Source organism: Cajanus cajan, chromosome 10 (assembly GCF_000230855.2).
Source record: "Cajanus cajan strain Asha chromosome 10, NIPB_CcT2T_4, whole genome shotgun sequence".
In the NCBI taxonomy this organism is placed as follows: domain Eukaryota; kingdom Viridiplantae; phylum Streptophyta; class Magnoliopsida; order Fabales; family Fabaceae; genus Cajanus; species Cajanus cajan.
The window spans coordinates 41,054,290-41,074,371 of record NC_138526.1 but is presented as its reverse complement, the minus strand read 5'-3'; the positions used below and the strand labels follow the sequence as shown (position 1 = coordinate 41,074,371).

At 29.0% G+C, this 20,082-nt stretch overlaps 1 protein-coding gene across 1 annotated transcript; it reads left to right on the top strand.

The window, feature by feature from the left end:
* The first annotated feature begins 13,079 nt into the window (after nucleotides 1-13,079).
* Nucleotides 13,080-20,082, top strand: LOC109815091 (autophagy-related protein 18f). Its single transcript, XM_020379685.3, has 8 exons — nucleotides 13,080-14,146; nucleotides 16,239-16,703; nucleotides 16,787-17,206; nucleotides 17,533-17,766; nucleotides 17,884-18,699; nucleotides 18,793-18,959; nucleotides 19,143-19,509; nucleotides 19,849-20,082. Exons 1-7 carry the CDS (start codon nucleotides 13,865-13,867, stop codon nucleotides 19,480-19,482), a joined length of 2,724 nt encoding a protein of 907 aa, XP_020235274.1. The 5' UTR covers nucleotides 13,080-13,864; the 3' UTR covers nucleotides 19,483-19,509; nucleotides 19,849-20,082.

Below are 20,082 nucleotides of genomic sequence, written 5' to 3'. Positions count from 1 at the left end.
TTATAGTCCTAAACTTCATACTTTACTTTACATTAACTAAGGACTTAAAGGAGACTCAACAAAACTCACTCCAAGAGTTTCATACTTGCTTAAGGAAGGTTTTCAAAAATTAGCCTCCCAAAGCGCCAAAATAAGATTCCTTATATGAGATCTTCAACTTTCAAACAACATCCTTTCCTCTAGTCCTAAGATAATCAATATGCTTTAATGCCTACAACATTCTCAGCATCAACATTCCAACATACATTATCTATATGTATTACCCTATGTCAATGCATATAGAAATCAAATCACACCAATCATATATACATATATAGCATACAAATGTTAAATGTCTTAGCCAAAATAGCATACCAATGCTTAACTCATAGTTCAACCATACAAAAGGGTATCATGCCAATGCCTATCAACATTTCAACCATACAAGAAATAGTATAGTAATGCTCATCATCATAATACATCATACAACATCTACATATATCATCACAAATCAATACATATGTGTGTGTGTGTCTATATATATATAGACACACACACACTCCACATTTATCATACAACATGCAATAAACTCTATTACTATATTTATGTTCACTAGTTCACCCATTAAACAACATGTATCATCAACATAACCCGTGCCCAACGCCATTAAGACAAGGAACCCTATGTCTCGTCCTTGTTTAGTGTCATCGAACCCATGCCTAAGGCGATTGAGGTAGGGAATCCTTGGGATCTCATGCCCAATGTGGCAAAAATCCATGTTTGACCTCATATTAGGCAGGGATTCTCTACTTAACTCATGATTGACATCATCTAGGCAGTGAGCCTTTGCCTCAATCATGTTTGGCGCCACCTAATTTGAGGTTAATGTCACCAAGTTAAAGACTTTCGAATGCTTTCACACCTAGCTTCATCACAACCCAAGACAAGTTTATCTCCTCATGTTCGGTCACTGATCCTACACCCGATGTGAACGAGATAGAGACCTCCGATTGGAACTACACCTAGTACCATGAAGGCGTGCCCAACGCGACATAAAAAATTTACAATTGTAAACTTCAAAAACTCGCTTCAATCCACCTTAAATACATGAAATCCAACATGCATTGCACCCATTTACACATATACATTCTCAACCACTCATTTCACACCCAAAAATAACAACATGCAACCTCAAAAGGGACCAAATCATCCAAAATTCATACCAATAAACCAAAACTTTGAAACTCAAGCTTTCCCCCATACTATCCGAATCAAAATCAAATCACATGCACTGTAATTCCAATCAAACAACATCCAATTTGAATAATACAAAAATTCCAACATGAATTTGTCTTAGCTCCCTTTACCTCAATTTCGAGTTGATTGAGAGAGGAGAAAACAAGAAGGAAGAAGATGAATCCGAGCTCTAAATCACCCAAGATCTACACAAACTCACAAATTATGAAATCTAACTAGAAGAAGTAGAATCAGTCTTTTTCAACACCCATGACTAAGACACTCCAAGAACTAAGAAAAAAAAAACAAATTTTTAACCAATAGGACTCTCAAATTCTACCAAAAACACACTCACCTTACTCAATTAAGAGAAAAACAAACACCTAACATAGCGTTACATTGATTGTTGTAATTGATTTGACTAAAAGTTAAATAATAAAGTAAATTCACATAGTAAGCTTTTTGGTTGGTTTGGTGAATCTTGGGAATTTGGATTTCCTTGGTAGTCTAGAGCATCCTTCATAAATAGTTCATAAATAGATGTTTGTGATTTCTAATCTATAACCACTTCAACATAAAAACTCACACTATTCATATGATTCCTTTTTTTTTTACACAATAAGATCTTTTTGATAATCAACATAATTTAAGTACATTGAAATTTGTAGGAGGATTGTGATATCAGTTATGACCAACTTATGGTGGTAACAATGTCCTCATCGATCTTGGTTTTTTAGAAACCTTCTAAAAGAATAAATTTGAAGTCCAACAAATATTTCTCCCATTCACTTCTTATCCAAATAGTGAGGTGTGATTAACTATTTTCTTATTGGACATGTTAAGCCCAAAGTTTTGGTTCTAAGTTCTTTATCTTAGCTAGCTTATATAGTGTTTGCCATGAGTGTGGTCTAAAAATAGAAAGATTAAATTTTATTTGTTATTAACATTATAAGTTTTCATTAAGTGAGTGCGTTATATTAATTGCTTAATTGCTCATGGTGTTGTCCATCCACCATTTTTCAAGTTATTTTCATTGTAACAATTACTGTTGAATAAATTACTTTTGTGAATCTAGTGAATCAAGCCTAATGGAATTTTTTATTTGATAGACTAATCAAGCAATAGGGAACATTGGATCTCCAGTTGACCGGGTGAAAGATCAACATGTGGGAAACTAACCTCAGCATTAATTAGTGAACAATAGCATTGGCCAAGCCCACACAAGATTGATGCTAAAAATTTTAAAAATTTATATTAACAATAATTATTAATTGATTCATAATATAAAATTATTTTACACTATGAATGCATAATCATTAAATTTATTTATTTATTTATTATTATTATTATTATCATCATTTAACTATTTTAATTTGTGTCAAAATCTTCTTTCCTTGACAAATGAAAATTTAATGAAAAGATAAAAGGAAAAAAAATTTACCTGCAATTTTATAGGTGCTAATGATAACGAAATTTCACTTCAATAATATAAATTAATATTTAATGGAATATTTTATTACTTTAATTATTAAGATAAAATTTAATTTTAATTGAAAAAAATTCTAACAATAAGTTCTTCCCTTATGATGGTATAAAATATTAATTATCCCCTTTATGAGAGGTAGAGTGAAAGATGCTGGCTTGGTGTGCAAGAAAGGAATTGTTGTACCACAAGCAGACTTTTTCCTTGTTTATTTCTCCAACTTCCAAAGCCAATGGAGTTTTGAATTAAATGCATTCAACACTTTGATGGTAGCCATGAAAGTCTTCATACATGTTTAAACTTAATTTCATTTTATCCCCCAAAACATTTTAATTTGCTTAAATAATTTTCAGGATGGGTTTTAAACTTGTTAATACGTACACTTAATTTTAGTGTAAAATAAAATATTTAAATAATTTTCAGGATGGGTTTTAAACTTGTTAATGCTCTATTTTATCTCATTTTTTACTTGAAAACAAAAAACTTGCGTGCAGAAATGCAAAAGCGAGCCCTAAATTAGCGGGTAGACAGAGATACTTGGAGGAGACGACTATTGTTGTTAATGTTAGGGTTAATTTTTTTAGTAACCATGGGTTCATATCTTTCTATTTTAAATATCTTATAACTAGTAGTATTTTAAATTTTTAAATTTTTTTATTATTACATCATAGTATTACTTGTGAAATGTGATAATTTGGTTTGACTTTTTTTTTCAACTTAGCTTCTTCGATAAGTTATACGAAGCATTTTTTAATTATATAAAAATCTCTAAAAAAAAATTAAAACAATAAGGGATTTATTTTTATATTGGGATGATTGTAATATTGTTTTAATTAATTTTTAACTTTCGTAGTTTTTTAATTTACAAATAAATTATATAGTTTTTTTTTTCATAATATGCACTATACTATTGATCTTATATTATATCCAAAAAAAAATCGAACAAAGTTTAAAGTGAAATAAATTAAGATGTATTTAATTATATGTTATATTTTAATTATTTATTAACGTAATGGTTAAAATAATTTGAAGTATAATGTTGAAATAATAAAAATAAATGTTGTAAATTGTTGGATGGTTAGAGTAATTAGTGTAATATAAAAATATTAAAAAACAATAGTAAAAATAAAATGAAATATTTTTTGTTATCTTCATCAATAACTTGAAATATAATGATAAAATAATAAAATAAAGACTAAATTACAAGTTTAGTTCTCTATTTTTATTATTTTACAAGTTTGGTTCTCTTATTTCTTAAATAAAGACATTTAATCTCCATAATTATTAAAGATAGAAAATTTTAATCTTAGAATCAGTTTAACATTTATTGACAGTTAAATCTTAATATCAACTTATATTTTATCAACACTTAAGTGATGTGACATTTAGTGAAATGGTATTTACATATAAAAAATTACAATCTTTCATTTAAGAATAGTACCTAAAAATGCTAATCTTTAAGAAATCTTAAAATAGTTCTCATGCAAGATAATTATTACTCCCCAAAATTAATCCTTATTATAAAGCATATATAGTTTAGATAAAAAAATATTGACAACTTTTATAAAGTATTTTATAGATTTTAGAAAATATTAAATTACTTTTTCTTTACTCGTCCCTATTAAAGATTGCAAGAATATGTGATTTTCTAAGTTTTTAAACTCTTTCTCCAAACACTTATTATTTTGTTGGTATTAGTATATAAGCTTTGATACAAGATTATATCTTCACCTCTCATAAAAAAATAAGTAATACAGATAAAATTAGTAAATCTTGATTTTATTTTATAAATCTAATAAAATTAATTAACAAAACTATTTATATTGATATATTATAATAAAAAACATGAAAAAATATCATGTTATATATATAATAATAATATTTATCTTTAAATATATTAATTAATAAAAAAATTATCAAACACCTTCAACTTTAACAAATTAAGTAATCAAAATTTTAACTTTTAACTAAATTTTTGAAACCTTTTAGAAAATGCATATAATCCATCCCCCACACTCCATGTGAAATTTGTACGTTAGTTAATGTGAGTGGTTTTAATTAAGTAGTGGTGTTGCAATGATATACCTGCTATGGCGCCATTTCTTTTTATCTCTAACCCAAAAAACAAAACATTTCTTTTCAACAAATAAAATTGGCTTCTGTGGTACAGGTCATTCCCTTTTACTTTTCCTTTTGTTGACTCACAATCTTGAGTATAAATTCATATTTTTAAAATAAATTTTCTTATGAGAATTTTTAAGGAGATAATATCAAATTCTTAACTAAGTACAATTGTGTTAAAATCATGTTTCACAAAAATGGTTCATAAGTTAGTTGAAAGTTAATATTTAACTTTAAAATGTTAAATTGACTAATTACATCAAAAGTATTCAATTAAAATATTTTTCATTTTGTAGGTAAGAGTATTTATTTATAATTATAGGTATTTCAATTCATTTTCAACTCTTATGGTTTTTACTTCAAGATTAAATATTTATTAAAATTAAAAGAGATAATAAAAATAAATTTTATGAGAATATTGAGGATAATAAAAAAAGACATAACTTACAAGATATAAACTTATATGGTATTTCAAGTAATGAATGAAAAAAAAAATACTATAAGTTATATGAAAGAAAATCGAATTTGAAACACCTTTATTTGTAAGAGATAAACTTACAAAACCAATCAAATAGTAAGTTATAAGGTAATTATATATTTGGTTGAATTTATTTTTCTCAAATAAGTGCTTTTGTTTTATGAATTTTATGAGAGGTTTTTCTTGATATCCGTGTGAAATGATACATTTGCGTTGACTTGATGAGAAAGTGAGGTTTTCTTGTTCCATTAGGTTAGCTTTAGAGAGCCTTGTAAGCAGATCGTTGCCGATGCTTTGCTATCAAGGAGCATATATTCTTTTATGTTTTAATCTCTTTCTCATGCATTTAAAATGTTTCAATTGATTCAAACCATCACCCAAAAAGAAAATCATAAAAAGAAAAGTTCAGTTGTTTTTTAATGCAACTTATTTATTTATTAACCCTTTACATGTAATTAAATTGTCTTTAAAAATATGGCAAACACATAGATCAATTAGTATAAACTTATTTTAGTTCAATTGATGTCTCAGCTTTAAGCTATAAATATGAAATAGTGTTAAATATTTGAAAGAAGAGTTTTGTCATCTATGATGACTTATCATGGATTTGAACAAAATTACTTATAATGAAATCTTTAAAAAAAAAAAAACTTATCTTCAAAAAAGTTATTGAGTGTGAATCAATTGTCATATGTTGTTTTAATTTAACAAGTTTTTTGAGATTAAGCCCTAAGTATCCAATTATATTAAATATTCATTTATAATGATTTTATATTTTTATTTAGCTCGAGTCCTAAGTTTCTAATAAAAAATATCTACACCTTCCTACTAAAAAAAATATTTTTTCTTCATAATATAACTAGCCACATTTAGTGGAGTTCCTCTCCCAAAAGTTTTTATTTACAAGATTCAAATTCAACATCTTATATTTTTTTTTTGGTTTGTCCTTGGAGTATCCAAGGCTGACAGCAGTGACTAATCTCCTCGCTACGTTGGAGGCACTTCAAAGGGTGGGATAGCTGACCCTAAGATTTAACGCGGCTGCATACACAAGGCAGGATTCAAACCCCTGACCTTGCTTAAACGTGGATCAACCCCTACCACTGAACCACACGCTTGGGGTTCAACATCTTATATTTAAGAAAGTGTAATTGACTAAATTCAACCTTAAAAAAATTGCACCCTACTTATATATACTATTATATCCATACCATTTGTTGGTGTGAGACCTTCAACACATCCTCTCATAACTAAGATCAGACATCGTTAACTTAAAATTTGCAAAATTGAATATCCATGAGCAATTTGATAACGATCTGATAATGAATGATCGGATAAACCCAATTATCAATAATTGCTATATAAAAAATTTTGGCAGACAACATAATCTGCCATTTGAAATGATGAATAGGATGATTTTTTTTTTTCAAATAATTTTCGTCATTTTGCGTGTGTGTTTTTTCCTCCATATTTGGCAATGGATGGAAGTACATGTACCCATTACACACGTGAAGTTAAAAGAATAGAATTGGATATTTTGAGAGGTGTGTTTTTGTTTAGAGCTTTCCATCACATATATAATCTCAGAAACGGATCACAACAGTTTGATGCTAATACAATGACCAATAATTTCTAGGTGATGGCCCATTCCCCTAATTGGGTGGCCTAAAATTTTTGGTCCCCCACCTTTGTTGTGGAATGAAACTTTTCATCATGCAAAAACATATTAACAAAATACTAACTAAAATCAGATATTAAATGTGAATGCAAAACATGGTTATAACATATGGAGCATTTTTATGTGCCATTTTGGGTATCTTAGTTTTCCTTTCTCACTTGCGTTGTTCATGCCTTCAATCTTCAGAAGGGATAAACAGCATAAAGAGGAAAAATGAGGTAGTGGCTGAAAAAGTGCAAATTTGATTTTTGATAGCATAATTGATGGTTTATTATTGCTTTGTAAAATAACGATGCATAGCAACACAGAAAATCATAGATTTGATGCGTGTCTAACTCACGTGTTTCACACGATGACTAAACCATCCATATTTGACTAATTTCATTTGTTGTATTTATTATTGTTTGTTTTCCGAGGAAACATCACAGAAGGTTAAAAGTTGGTTATTTTTCACTTGAAATTAATTTGAGTGCGTGGTTGTTGTTGCTTTGAAATATGACCAAGTAAAGATATTTATTTATTTTTATCATTTTTGGGAAAAAAATTAATATTTATTTTAAAGAAAATAATCCTTTTTTTTATACATAAAATAAAAAGTATGAGTTTTATTAATGTATCAACGAATTCAAAATAAAAGCTAAAATATTGCTAATACATTTTTCAAATAATTAAGATTCTCTCTCTCTCTTTCTCTAAATACTCATCATCTCATTCTCTCTCCAAATTAAATTATTAAATGTTCAGCATTTTATTTAATTAATCAATCCAATGAATTTGTCATATAAGGGAAATATTAAGTGAATTTTTTTTTTTTACATTGTTGATTATTTGATCAAATAAAAGATAAAGTTTCCTATATAACATGACATGTTTTACCCAGTTTTTTCTTCTCTTAAAAATAATTTCTAAGTTTAAATTATAAATAAGAATTTAAAAAGTTGTAAATTATTTTGTTAAATGTCACCCTTTTAACTTAAAATTTCCTTTCAAGTGATAATTAAGTTATTTGGTATTTAAAAAAGACTTAAATTTTATACTATTATTAAAAATGATACATATTTTTATTGTACATATTTTGTTCATTGACTTATTCTTTAAATTTCAAAACACTTTCTCTCCCATACTTTTGTTATTTAGTTTTTTTTCTTCTTTATTTCTTTTAAAAAAAATCATTTCTCAAACAGTTTAAATCTTTTAAGTAATTATTCTAAATCTCTTATATCTTTTAATCGTTAATTATTCACACATATTAAACATTAATTATTTTATTATTTATTTATTTACATAAAATTCATGGAGGCACAAATGAAAAACTATATTTATAAAATAAAAAATATCATGTAAATTTATTTCAATAATAATAATAATAATAATAAAGCATATAAAAAATAAATATTCAAAATTAAACATTTAAATTGTTAAAAATTATTTAATTAATAAATTTTTATTTTCACAATAATTTGCAAATAATTAATACATTATAACATTAATTAAAAAATAAATTTAAATTATAAATAATAAAATATTTAAGTCATTATATTATTTAAAATTATCTTTAAAGAAATAAAAATTATTTAAACAATATTTAATAATATTGAATTACATTAAAAATATTATTAAAAAAGTCTAAACGCTGAATAAAATAATGAACACTTCGCGTAGTTATATATGACATATATTATATATTTTTCCAAGAGTTATCTTTCTTGTGATTAGTTTCCGTTCACATTTTTCTTTGAATTTGTTATGTATAAAAAAAATTATAATTAGCAACCAAAAGAATAAAAAAAAAGAAATTAAAATAAAAAATAAAAAATCTTGCAAGAAAAAAAATAATTAAGGAGAGTTTTTAGAGAGCAATAATTTCAACAAATAACACCATTTTTAAACTCATAACTAAATAAAAGAAAATAAAATAAAATATATGCAAATAGCGAAATATTAACAAAACTTTTTTCTTAAGCTTCTTGAATTAATTTTTTTTTTAAATGTTACTTTTTATTTCTTTACAAATAATACTTTTCCTTTTTTTTAGGATTTATATACAAATGTATTTATCTGATTTTTAGTTATAAATTAAAATTAAGTTACAAATAAATGGAGACAAATTGAGTCTAAGTATAGATATATTTATTTGTGTTAAACATAAATAAAAAATGATGAGTTTTCTTTTTATCATTTTTTACTAGTGTTAAAAATTACAATGAAATAACAAGATTTGAATTCAGAACTTTGTGCATACTGTTTCGATCCTCAACCTTTAGACCAATCTTAATGATTTATTTTTATTTTATTTTAATATACCTATTATAAATCTTGTGTGGTCAAATAATTTTAATTTTTTTTTTAAATTATAATACATTTAAAAAATATATATAAATACTATTATTTTATTGATATTTGTAAAATTGTACATAGCTTGAGATGTATGAGTTATGAGGCCTCTGACTAAAGGTTCAATTGACCTCAAGGGGAAGTCGTATATAATGTTTCTTCTGAGAATTGAGCCTCAAAAGCTCAATTTCTCAAAAACCTTTGGGAGAGAAAGTAGAGTGAGAAGCCTTGGAGCTATGATACTTCTTCTCTTCTTTGTAGATTCCCAGAAGGTGTGAAAGTCTCTTATTGATCCTCAGGGTGGTGATCTGAAGTTGTTGGAGCTGAGGATTTGGTGTAGGTGCAAAGTTTTCAAAGTTCCTCTCTTCCTCATCCTCATTTCTTCATCTTGGTGGTTGAAAATTAAGGTAAGGGAAGTTAGACTCAATTCTTGGTGAATTGTTGAGTTGTATGTGTCTATAATTGTTTTCAACCTTTGGCTATTTGGCAAAATCTTGAGGTGGGATTTTGGTGTATGTTGAGTTTTTGATGTTTTGAGCTAATGGGAGTGATTTTGGTGAAAGATGCAAATTGACTTGCATGTGTTTTTTTTGTGATGATTTCAAATCTTATATAATGTGTGTCGATTGTTGGATGCAATGCATGCGTTGGATTTTCTATATTTCAAGTCTTGGAGGTAATTTTTGTGATTTGTTGTAGATTTCTGGTGTCATGTCAGACACCTTTGCGTTATCGGTGTAGTTTTGATCTTTGTCTCAATCACGTCAGATGCATGATTGGTGGCATCAGGCGTGAAGAGAGAGACTTGTCTTGAATTAGGATGATTTCAGATGTGAAAGCATGAGAAAGTTAAGTCTCTGACTTGGTGATGTCGGGCCTCAATTGAGTGGCCCTAAGCATGATCAAGACAAAGACTCACTATTTGGAGGATGTTGGATGCCACTAAGATGACATTGAACATAAATCAGGTAGAGACTTTTTACTTGATATGAGGACGAACATGTGTCTTATGACACCAAATGATGAAGTTTTAGGGGGTCTCTACCTTGATCATGCCGGACACGATTTGGAGGGCACTGAGTGTGAGCGAGACAAAGAGTTTCCTGCCTCAATGGCGTGTGAGGTGTTAGATATGTTACGTAAAGCACGAGATGCCTAGATAATGTGTGTGTTTTTAAATGTTGTATGATGACCATTAGTAGATGTATAAGTTTTATTACATGTTTTATAAAGTATGAAGATTGTAGTTCTATGTGTGTTGATTGAATATAACATATATAGATGTTTGTATGGTGTTGGAACCATACTTTTTTAGTGTAAGTAATAAAATTCGAGAAACTAGAGGAATAATTGTTATCCTATTTTGTTATAATCGAGTCGACGTTTCAGGTGCAAAAGCGATTAGCTTTGTTCGGTAGGATAAATGTCTTGTGTGACATGTTTTGGATGAGATATATATTGGGTTTGGGGTGTTTAACTTTCATATATGATTGTGATATGCCATTGTATGATATAAAATTATTTTCTATGCTCACATATTTTTTAACTCTAACTCCCCCTTTTGTTTTATGTGGTGTGAACTACGATGATTATATGTTATATGAGAGAAAATCAAGCCTAGGTTAGATGTATAATTGTTGTTAGAAGGAGAAATCCTTTTATTGGTGTCCATGTTACATTGTATAACTTGTATAAGTATGTTTGGTCAACACTAGGTTATATAATTTATCTTTGGGATTATTATTATATATACATGTATATGATTTATATTAGTATGATGATGATACTTTTATATTCATATTTTAGGTATGTTCATATATTTGTTAGTTAAACTTTTATATTTTACTTTTATAATAATTATCTTAAAAATAAACCAACAAATTTTTTATTATATTTTAATTATTAATATTTTTAAAAATATTGAAATTGAACATAAAACTAAAAATAAATAGATAAATTGAAAAAAAATTATAAAAAATCTAAAGTATTATTATTAAAAGTTAATTAAAAATATTATTGATCGACAATACTTTCTAAAAACACTTCTTTCAAAATAACAGTTATAATTCATATAAAAGAGATTACTATTTTTTAATTATAATATAGTTTATGTATTCAATAATATTTATATATTATCAAATGTCATTACTAAGAATTGTTATTTAACATCCATTTTGGATATTAAAAATTTAAGAATGAAAATATATTATGTGATTTAACATCCATTTTGGATATCAAGAATTTAAGAATGAAAATATATTAGAACAGACTTTAAATATATAAGTTGGATCTATTTTATAAAATTAAAGTCAAAATCTGATTTATAATCTATCATTAGTTTTATTTTTTTTTAAGTTTGACATCATCTTTTTTAAAACTTTATTTGGTCTATTAACTTATTTAAAACTTATTTTACATTAATAATGTTAAATAGACTAATAAGTCAACAAATCTACTTTCAAATATATTTGTGAGTCTTTTTCTGTTTTTTTTTTTTTTTATGATAAAAAATAATTTACTAATGCACACTTATACACATGTGTAAATGAAAGAAAATAATCTTATAATTTTTTAAGTATTTTTCTATATCTTATTTAAAATATTTTAAATAAACAATCATATAAATGATAGAAAAGAGAAGAAGAAAATGTAGACCGCTAAATTTTATATTTTTTAATTTTATATGTATAAAGAATGTAAAACATTTAATCAAGTTGGCAAAAGTGTTAAAAGAATATTAATAATTTGATTTTTTTAATACAAAATACTTTCTAAATATTCTTTATATTCTAATAAAATATTTTAAATAAACAACTATGAAGATAAAAAAAAAAAGATAGACAAAGATACAATCACTAAATTTATATTTCTTGATTTTATATGAATAAAAAATATAAAATGTTTAATCAAGTTATTAGAAATGTTAAAAATATTAATAATTTTTTATTTTTATATTATAAATTTATTTATTTAATTATATTGTTAATAATGTAATATATATATATATATATATATATATATATTTATTATATTATCTATACCAATATATAAAGAAGATATTCCTTTTAGTAACCACCTTGATCTTAAATGTTGACTATTATATTTTTTCATTTTAAAAAATTTTAAAAATAATATTTTTTTATCAAAATCAAGACTCTAAAATTAATTAACTAATTATAATATTAGATTAACATATATTTATTACTTAATTTTTATTTTATTTTATCTTTAATAGAAATATGAAGTACCTCGACCTTACTAGTATAAATAAATGGATAAATTTATTAAATTTAACAGACTATTTTATAAATTTAAATAATTTTTTATAAAAAAAAACTTAAATCCAACTTTTTAATAGATCAAATAACACCAAACTTTAAATATATTATATTAGACTTTTATTTAATGCTTAACCCATTATCATATCTAGGAGTAACTATAGAAGATATAAAAACAACCCTAAAAGAATTATATCTCTTGATTAAAAATAATATTTATTTATTATATATTTTATACTGCATTTGGCACATTCAAAATTACTACTCTACTAATTAAACTCTTATACCTAATGTAGTAATTAAAAATTAAAAATATAAATTTGATACAGTAACAATGTGACTTATCAAGAACAGAAAATATTGGTAATATATAAACTTATGGGGTGGATTGACGTATGTTTAGGTATCATTAATTGTTGTCTCATAAATGAATTTGCTATCTTGGAAAGCGTAAAGAGCACAATGAAAACTGGGACAGCCACCCTTCTATTTAATTCATCAATCATTTTAATTTAAAAATCATAGTCTATTAGTGAGATAAAAAGTTATGTTCATTTGAGAGAGAGAAGATAAACTGTTTGACAGCGTTTGAAATACTGGACAAGACGTGTTGTTAGAGAGAGATTATGGGAGAAAGAGGTTAGTTGTTTTTGGTTGAACTTGTTGGAAGCAACAACAACAAACAACTTTGAAATTCCAACACCCTAAGAGAAGAAACACCTTTGAAAAAATTAATAAAAACTTTTTAGAGAGAGAAACATAAGAGACGTGAACCAAAGACTTTTTTTTCTTTTCATTTTGCTTCTTCCTTCCTTCGTTATCCAATTACCAATTTCAATCTCTTTCTTTCTCTCTCTTCTCCTGTTTTTCTCTCTCTAACTTTCTCTCTCCTCAGATCTCTTCCCTGTTTCTCACCCTTTTCCTTAATCCTCTCGCCTCAATCATGTTTAACAATTTTAATCCGTGAAGTTTCGTTCTTTTTCATTTTTTGTTTTAATTTGTGTAGTTAGTGGAATAGTTTATTATTTCATTTGTTGATAGACAATATAACAAAAAAAAAATTGATTTTGTGTTGAGGAAAAATCCCAGTTTTTTTTTTTTTGTCTTCTTTGTCTTTTGTGGTGTTTTGGAATAAAACCTGAAAAAAAGGAAAAAAAATTGTTTTGTGGGTGGTTGTGATCGAAAATTTTAAGGTTTGTGTGTGAGATTGTGGATGGTGTAAAAGGGCGAAAAAGTTGAGGTGGTTGTGGATTGAAAGAGGAGGGAAGTTGGGGGTTATGATTGAGGCTGAATTTGAGGAATCGCTGATTATTGTGTTGTGGGTTGGTGCTATTTTGGTGTGTTTGGTGATGGGGATGAGGAATGATGCACAGAAGCAACAGGTTCTTCACCAGGGTAATAATGGTGGTGGCAGAACCAACGGTTTCATTCCTAGTTCTTTTCGGGCTCTCTCTAGCTACCTTAGAATTGTTTCATCTGGTGCTTCCACCGTTGCACGCTCTGCTGCATCCGTTGCTTCATCGATTGTGGAGAGGGATGATGATCCTGATCATGATCAGGTATGTGCAATTTTTTTTTGTTTGGAGATTTAAGAATAGTTACCTGTTTGGTCATCACGGTGAACTTGTGATTGGTGTGGATTTAAATTTTGAAGATGGTTTGTTTGTATTTATAGGGTATTTATTTTTGGTTGAACTATGATTCTTTAATTAAATCTTTGGTTTTGTGATGGAGATAAAATCTGGATTATGTATCTGAACGGTTTAGGTTTCTTCTAATTTTAGAGGATTGGTTTAGGCTTCTTGATTGTTTAATTAATTAACTCCTCGGGTTTGTGGTAGAGATAAAATAATGAATTAATGATTATGTATCTGAATGGTTTAGGTTTTTTTTCTAATTTTAGAGAATCAGATTTACGCATCCAAACTAGTGTAGTTGCTGACTTGCTGTTAGTTCATACTCAGAAATTAAGGCACAGTATAACATTCTTGAATTTGTTATTCACAAGTTTTAATCTAATGAGACATTTTTTTTTTAAATTTTCAAGGTAATATTTATATTGTATTCAATGTGTGATTTGGAGATAAGAATGTCACTGCTTGGCCATGTTAGCCAACTGAGAGCACTTGGTGGGTGAAATTAGGGGCTGCTGCCTGTTTGTGAAGAATTTCTTGTGCATGCTTGTCTTGTTTATTATGCAAGGATGCTTTGTAGGATGGAATGTTTTGAAAATGCTAACATTTAGAGGATCTATTTTTCTGGCCTTTGAAATTAGTATACCTACAGGCATGGGTGCATAACCCTTAGGTTAGTAGTTATGGCTTGGTAAACCATTCCTCTCATTGAACACCTGATATTGTGCATAAAGTTTGCCTGTGGTAATAGTCTTCATTGATTGCGATCATCCACTGTCGGGTAAAGTAGTGTAATGTTTTCTTGCAATTGGGTTTTGCAGGTGTCTTGACACTTTTAATATCAGACAATTTGGTGGCATGTGTTGTTTTTTTAGGTTTCTAGCGTATGATTTTGCTAATCTCTTTCCCATAAGTCTAGCTCTCTTTGATAGTTTGTTTTTATAGGAGCTTTTGGTTTTTGATTAAGGTTTTATTCATTCTTGTTTAGAAATGTGAGCAATATTTGGTTTTGAGCATCCTGTGTAGTAAGGAACGATGACATTTGTTGGATATGAGCAGGAAAATGGCACATGGCATAATGTTATGGATTAAATATTGGTCAAAATGTTATTATAATTTATATTTATATTTTTCGTCTTCTGAGCTGTAATCAAGGTGTCATTTTATTGGATTGAGTGTTGGATTGCTAGCATATTTTGTTGAACCTAGATCTGGTATGGCCACTCCAGAGTCCAGACTATAAGTGTTTACACGGTTTGAAATGTTTTATGGGTCACCTATTGTTTGTACACTTTTTTTTTTCGCCTTGTCATGGATATCCCTATTAATTTTCATTAATTTAATTTTTTGAATTGAGCTCTTGCCTCATTCAATATTTTGAAAGTTTAATTAAGCATGTGCTTGTTAGGTAGTTAGTCAAAGAGGTATTGGAAGTTATGAAAACATATACTTTTTATTTTATTTTAATGGCAAAACATTTTTGTATGATTAGGAATTCATCTGAACAATAACGGATAAATGGAGCATGTGTGAATTTGATGGATACATTTAATTGATGTGAAGCTAAAAGTTGAATGTCATAACACAACCATTTGGAAGGCTAGAATGGTGGAATGCTTTTTATATTTCTCTTTCATTATAATGGAAAACAATAGACATTTTTGTACATGACAAAGTGATGAAATCTCTTTTTTTGGTGTGTGCGTGTGAACTTATAAATTATAGGTCCTTGGAAATCAAATTCACTGTGCTTTTGGAGTAAATGAAGTTATTTGATGAATTTGCATATCAATGTGAGTTGTTGAAAGGGGACTGTAAATTTGAATAGTTTGAGTGCGTGTCAGTGAATTGCTTTTCATTACTTACATCAACATCAAGTTCTTGACTTAATATTTTCCTCATGTGAGATTTCTCGTTGCTTCCTTTCTTAATGAATAATAGATATTTTATTCTATATGCATTTTTCTTTAAATTTCGTATAGAATTGATGTCTCACTTTAATTTTAAATTTATATAGGTTATCTGGGCTGGGTTTGACAAGTTAGAGGGTGAGGGTGAAGTTATTCAGCAAGTACTTCTTCTAGGCTATCGATCTGGCTTCCAGGTTTGGCATGTGGATGAATCAAATAATGTCCGAGACATAGTGTCCAGACATGATGGTCCTGTTTCTTTTATGCAAATGGTACCTAATCCAATCGCATCAAAGAAATCAGAAGACAAGTATGCAAACAGCCGCCAGCTGTTGGTAGTTTGTACGGATGGGTTCTTTGCTGGAGGTAGCACTGTTCAGGATGGGTTGACCACTCCTTACAATGGAAGCGCTTCAAACTCGCACGACCAAATGAATGGAAACTATTTGCCAACTACTGTTCAGTTTTATTCTATGAAATCTCAATCATATGTTCATGTTCTGAAGTTTAGAACAGTTGTTTATTCTGTGAGGTGTAGTCCTCGAATAGTTGCTGTTGCTCAATCCGCTCAAGTATATTTTCTAACATCTGTACCAATAAACCACCTTTTATGCGTGCTTTTGTTGGATTGTCTAATGAAGTCTTTTTTTTGCAGATCCACTGTTTTGATGCTACCACATTAGAAAGGGAATATACCTTACTTACCAATCCTATAGTCATGAGTTGCCCTGGTTCTGGAGGCATAGGTTATGGACCACTTGCGGTTGGTCCAAGATGGCTGGCCTATAGTGGATGTCCTGTTGCAATTTCCAATTCAGGACATGTTACTCCACAGCATCTGACACCTTCTGCAAGCTTTCCTGGTTTTTCTTCTAATGGGAGCTTAATTGCACATTATGCCAAAGAGTCTAGCAAGCATCTTGCTTCTGGGATTGTGACCCTTGGAGATATGGGGTATAAGAAACTTTCAAGATACTGCTCTGATAACAATGGTTCATTACAATCAGCAAATGCAGGCTCTAAGGGCAATGGAACCATTAATGGCCATTCAACAGATGCAGATAACATTGGAATGGTGAACCGCTGTTCTTGATTTTGTGTTTTCTTATAATATATATTGCACTTGAATAACTTTTCTTTTTGGGTTAAATAGATATGAATATGAGAAAGGAGTTTGTGTTAGGTTATACTTGGATGGTTGAGATGGTACTTTATATTATATTTTCACCTGAATTGTATCCATCTGTGTAATTTTGTTTTTTATAGAGTAATGTCTTTTTATACAAATAAGTTTTTGTAACTAATTTGAGGCTTATTTTTGTTTTATCTCAGGTTGTGATTATCATAATTGTTTCATTCTATGATTATAAATAGGATAACTTTGTTATTGTTCTCTTTCAGGTTATTGTTAAAGATATTGTCTCAAAAAACGTTATTGCCCAATTCCGGGCCCACAAGAGTCCTATTTCAGCATTATGCTTTGATCCTAGTGGCACCATATTAGTGACAGCTTCCATTCAGGGTCATAATATAAATGTTTTTAAGATTATGCCTGCACGTGAGAATTTGTCAGCTTCTGATACTGGGTCTTCTTATATTCAATTGTACAGGCTGCAACGTGGCTTTACAAATGCAGTGAGTGCATGTTCATATTATCACTTGTCCTTTGGTTTAAAACATAATCATTGTCTTTTTTACAATGCATCTATAAGTAACATGCATCTCTCTATAAATCCGTTTTTGACTTTCCAGGTTATACAAGATATCAGTTTCAGTGATGACAGCAAGTGGATTATGATTAGTTCCTCAAGGGGCACTAGCCATCTATTTGCCATAAATCCTCAAGGAGGACACGTAAATATTCAGTCCTTTGATGATAATTTTATAGCAAAAAATGGTGGATTAGGCACTAACGCTAATCACGCACTTGGCCAGTCTCATAGTTCAGCCATGCAAATGCCTAAACAGCAGAGCCTGTTCGTGGCTGGTCCTCCCATCACACTTTCTGTTGTAAGCCGAATTAGGAATGGAGCTAATGGCTGGAGAGGCACCGTAAGTGGTGCTGCTGCAGCTGCTACTGGCAGGAAAACTGCCCTTTCTGGTGCTGTTGCTTCATCTTTCCGTAACTATAAACGTACTGAAGGGAATTATTCGAAGGCTAAGTATAACTTGTTGGTCTTTTCGCCCACTGGTTCCATGATACAATATGCTCTGCGGGCGTTAACCAGTCAAGATTCTGCTGTTGTTTCTGGAATGAGCCCTGCTTATGAATCCATTCCGCAGGATGATGCAAGACTAGTGGTTGAGGCTATCCATAAATGGAATATATGCCAGAGTCATAGTCGGCGTGAGCGGGATGATAATGTGGACATATATGGTGAGAATGGAATTTCAGACACTAAGAAAATATATCCAGAGGATGTGGGGGAGGAGAATGGCATTGGACCGAAAATCAAGAATGCAGTCATGAAAGTGAGTCCCTCTCTTGAGGAGCAGCATCATTTGTATATCTCAGAAGCTGAATTGCAAATGCATCAAGTTCAGACTCCATTGTGGGCGAAGCCAGAGGTATATAGTTTTAGCTTAGAAAACTACGCTTTTAGTTTCTTATGATATTCTCTTTAGTTTGATATTTACATGCATTGTTCTTTTGCCAACCAGATATATTTTCATGCAATGTTACAAGAGTCTACCTTGAAGGATGATGAAGCTTCTTCAGGAGGTGAATTTGAGATTGAAAGGATTCCAACTTGCATGATTGAAGCTAGACCAAAAAGCTTGGTTCCCATTTTTGACTATATGCAGACCACAAAATTACAGCAAACAAGGTTTGATGACAGTTTAATTGAATAGTTTTATGTTAGACATGCTAAAAGACTGGGTATTTTATATTGTGTTTGATGATGAAATGATTTCTGTGGCTTCTTTTCTGCTATATAGTCTTGAATTTGCCCTTTATATGCATGGATGTTTCTATTTTATGAAGTTGAAAAATTATGAATGTGTTACAGGATTCCTGCTATGGATGGCAAGGCAAGTGAACAACTGATGCATCGCAGTTTCCGGCCTGCCGAAAACAGCAAGATTTCACCCAGGAATATTTTGGGATCTCCTGAGTGTGTGACTAATGCTGATGATGCTGCCACTGAATTTAAAAGTGGGATTGAAGGAACTGAGTGGGATAATCATGTGGTAACATCTGAAACCATGGCCTTTGTAAATAACAATGAAACCCTTTATCCAAATATTCAGCATGAGATTGTAAATAATAGAAGGGAGCACTTAAACACCGGGGCTCATCTCATGTTTGTAAATAGTGACAGAAAGCCTGAAAATGAAGAATCATTTTGAAGAAATTGGAGATGAATTTGATTGAAGGTAATTAATTATTTGTTTCTAATTTATAAATTGTAAAGTGTTTAGTTTCTTGGAGTATTTTTCTAAAACTCATCAATTATCTCTAGTTCTTGTTTTATCATAATGCTTATAGGAACAACCATAAAAGAGAACAAAAACCAAGGACATACATTAAAATAATAATGAAAAGACAACAAAGTTTTTACTGATATTATTATTATAGGCATTGTGCTTGTTCAAGAATGTATTATCAATCATATTATTGGAACCACTGGATATTATATTTTACTCATTAATATTCATGTATACACATCAGTGACTGGCATGTTATTTGTACTTTTATTTTACTTATTAATTCAGGCATGGAAATATTCTTTCATTTCGCACTGGAGGCTTAATTAACATTGTTAATATAATATGGTTGGAGAGGTAGAGAAGCTCGAGGACTACGATGCAAAATTGTGGATACTACAATGGCTTTCTTTTTCTGTCGACACATGTATATCATCAATAATCAGTTTTAATGTGTAAATACTAGAATCACTATCTTCCCCTCTTCTTTTTATTCTATTAATTAAATTAATTTCCCTATCA

What these genes read in the sequence shown, in the direction of transcription:
- LOC109815091 (XM_020379685.3), top strand. Translation starts at nt 13,865, where the DNA reads ATGATTGAGGCTGAATTTGAGGAATCGCTGATTATTGTGTTGTGGGTT. An exon ending in ATGATCCTGATCATGATCAG is followed by an intron (nt 14,147 to 16,238) that starts GTATGTGCAATT and finishes AAATTTATATAG; the next exon opens with GTTATCTGGGCTGGGTTTGA. An exon ending in ATGCAGATAACATTGGAATG is followed by an intron (nt 17,207 to 17,532) that starts GTGAACCGCTGT and finishes GTTCTCTTTCAG; the next exon opens with GTTATTGTTAAAGATATTGT.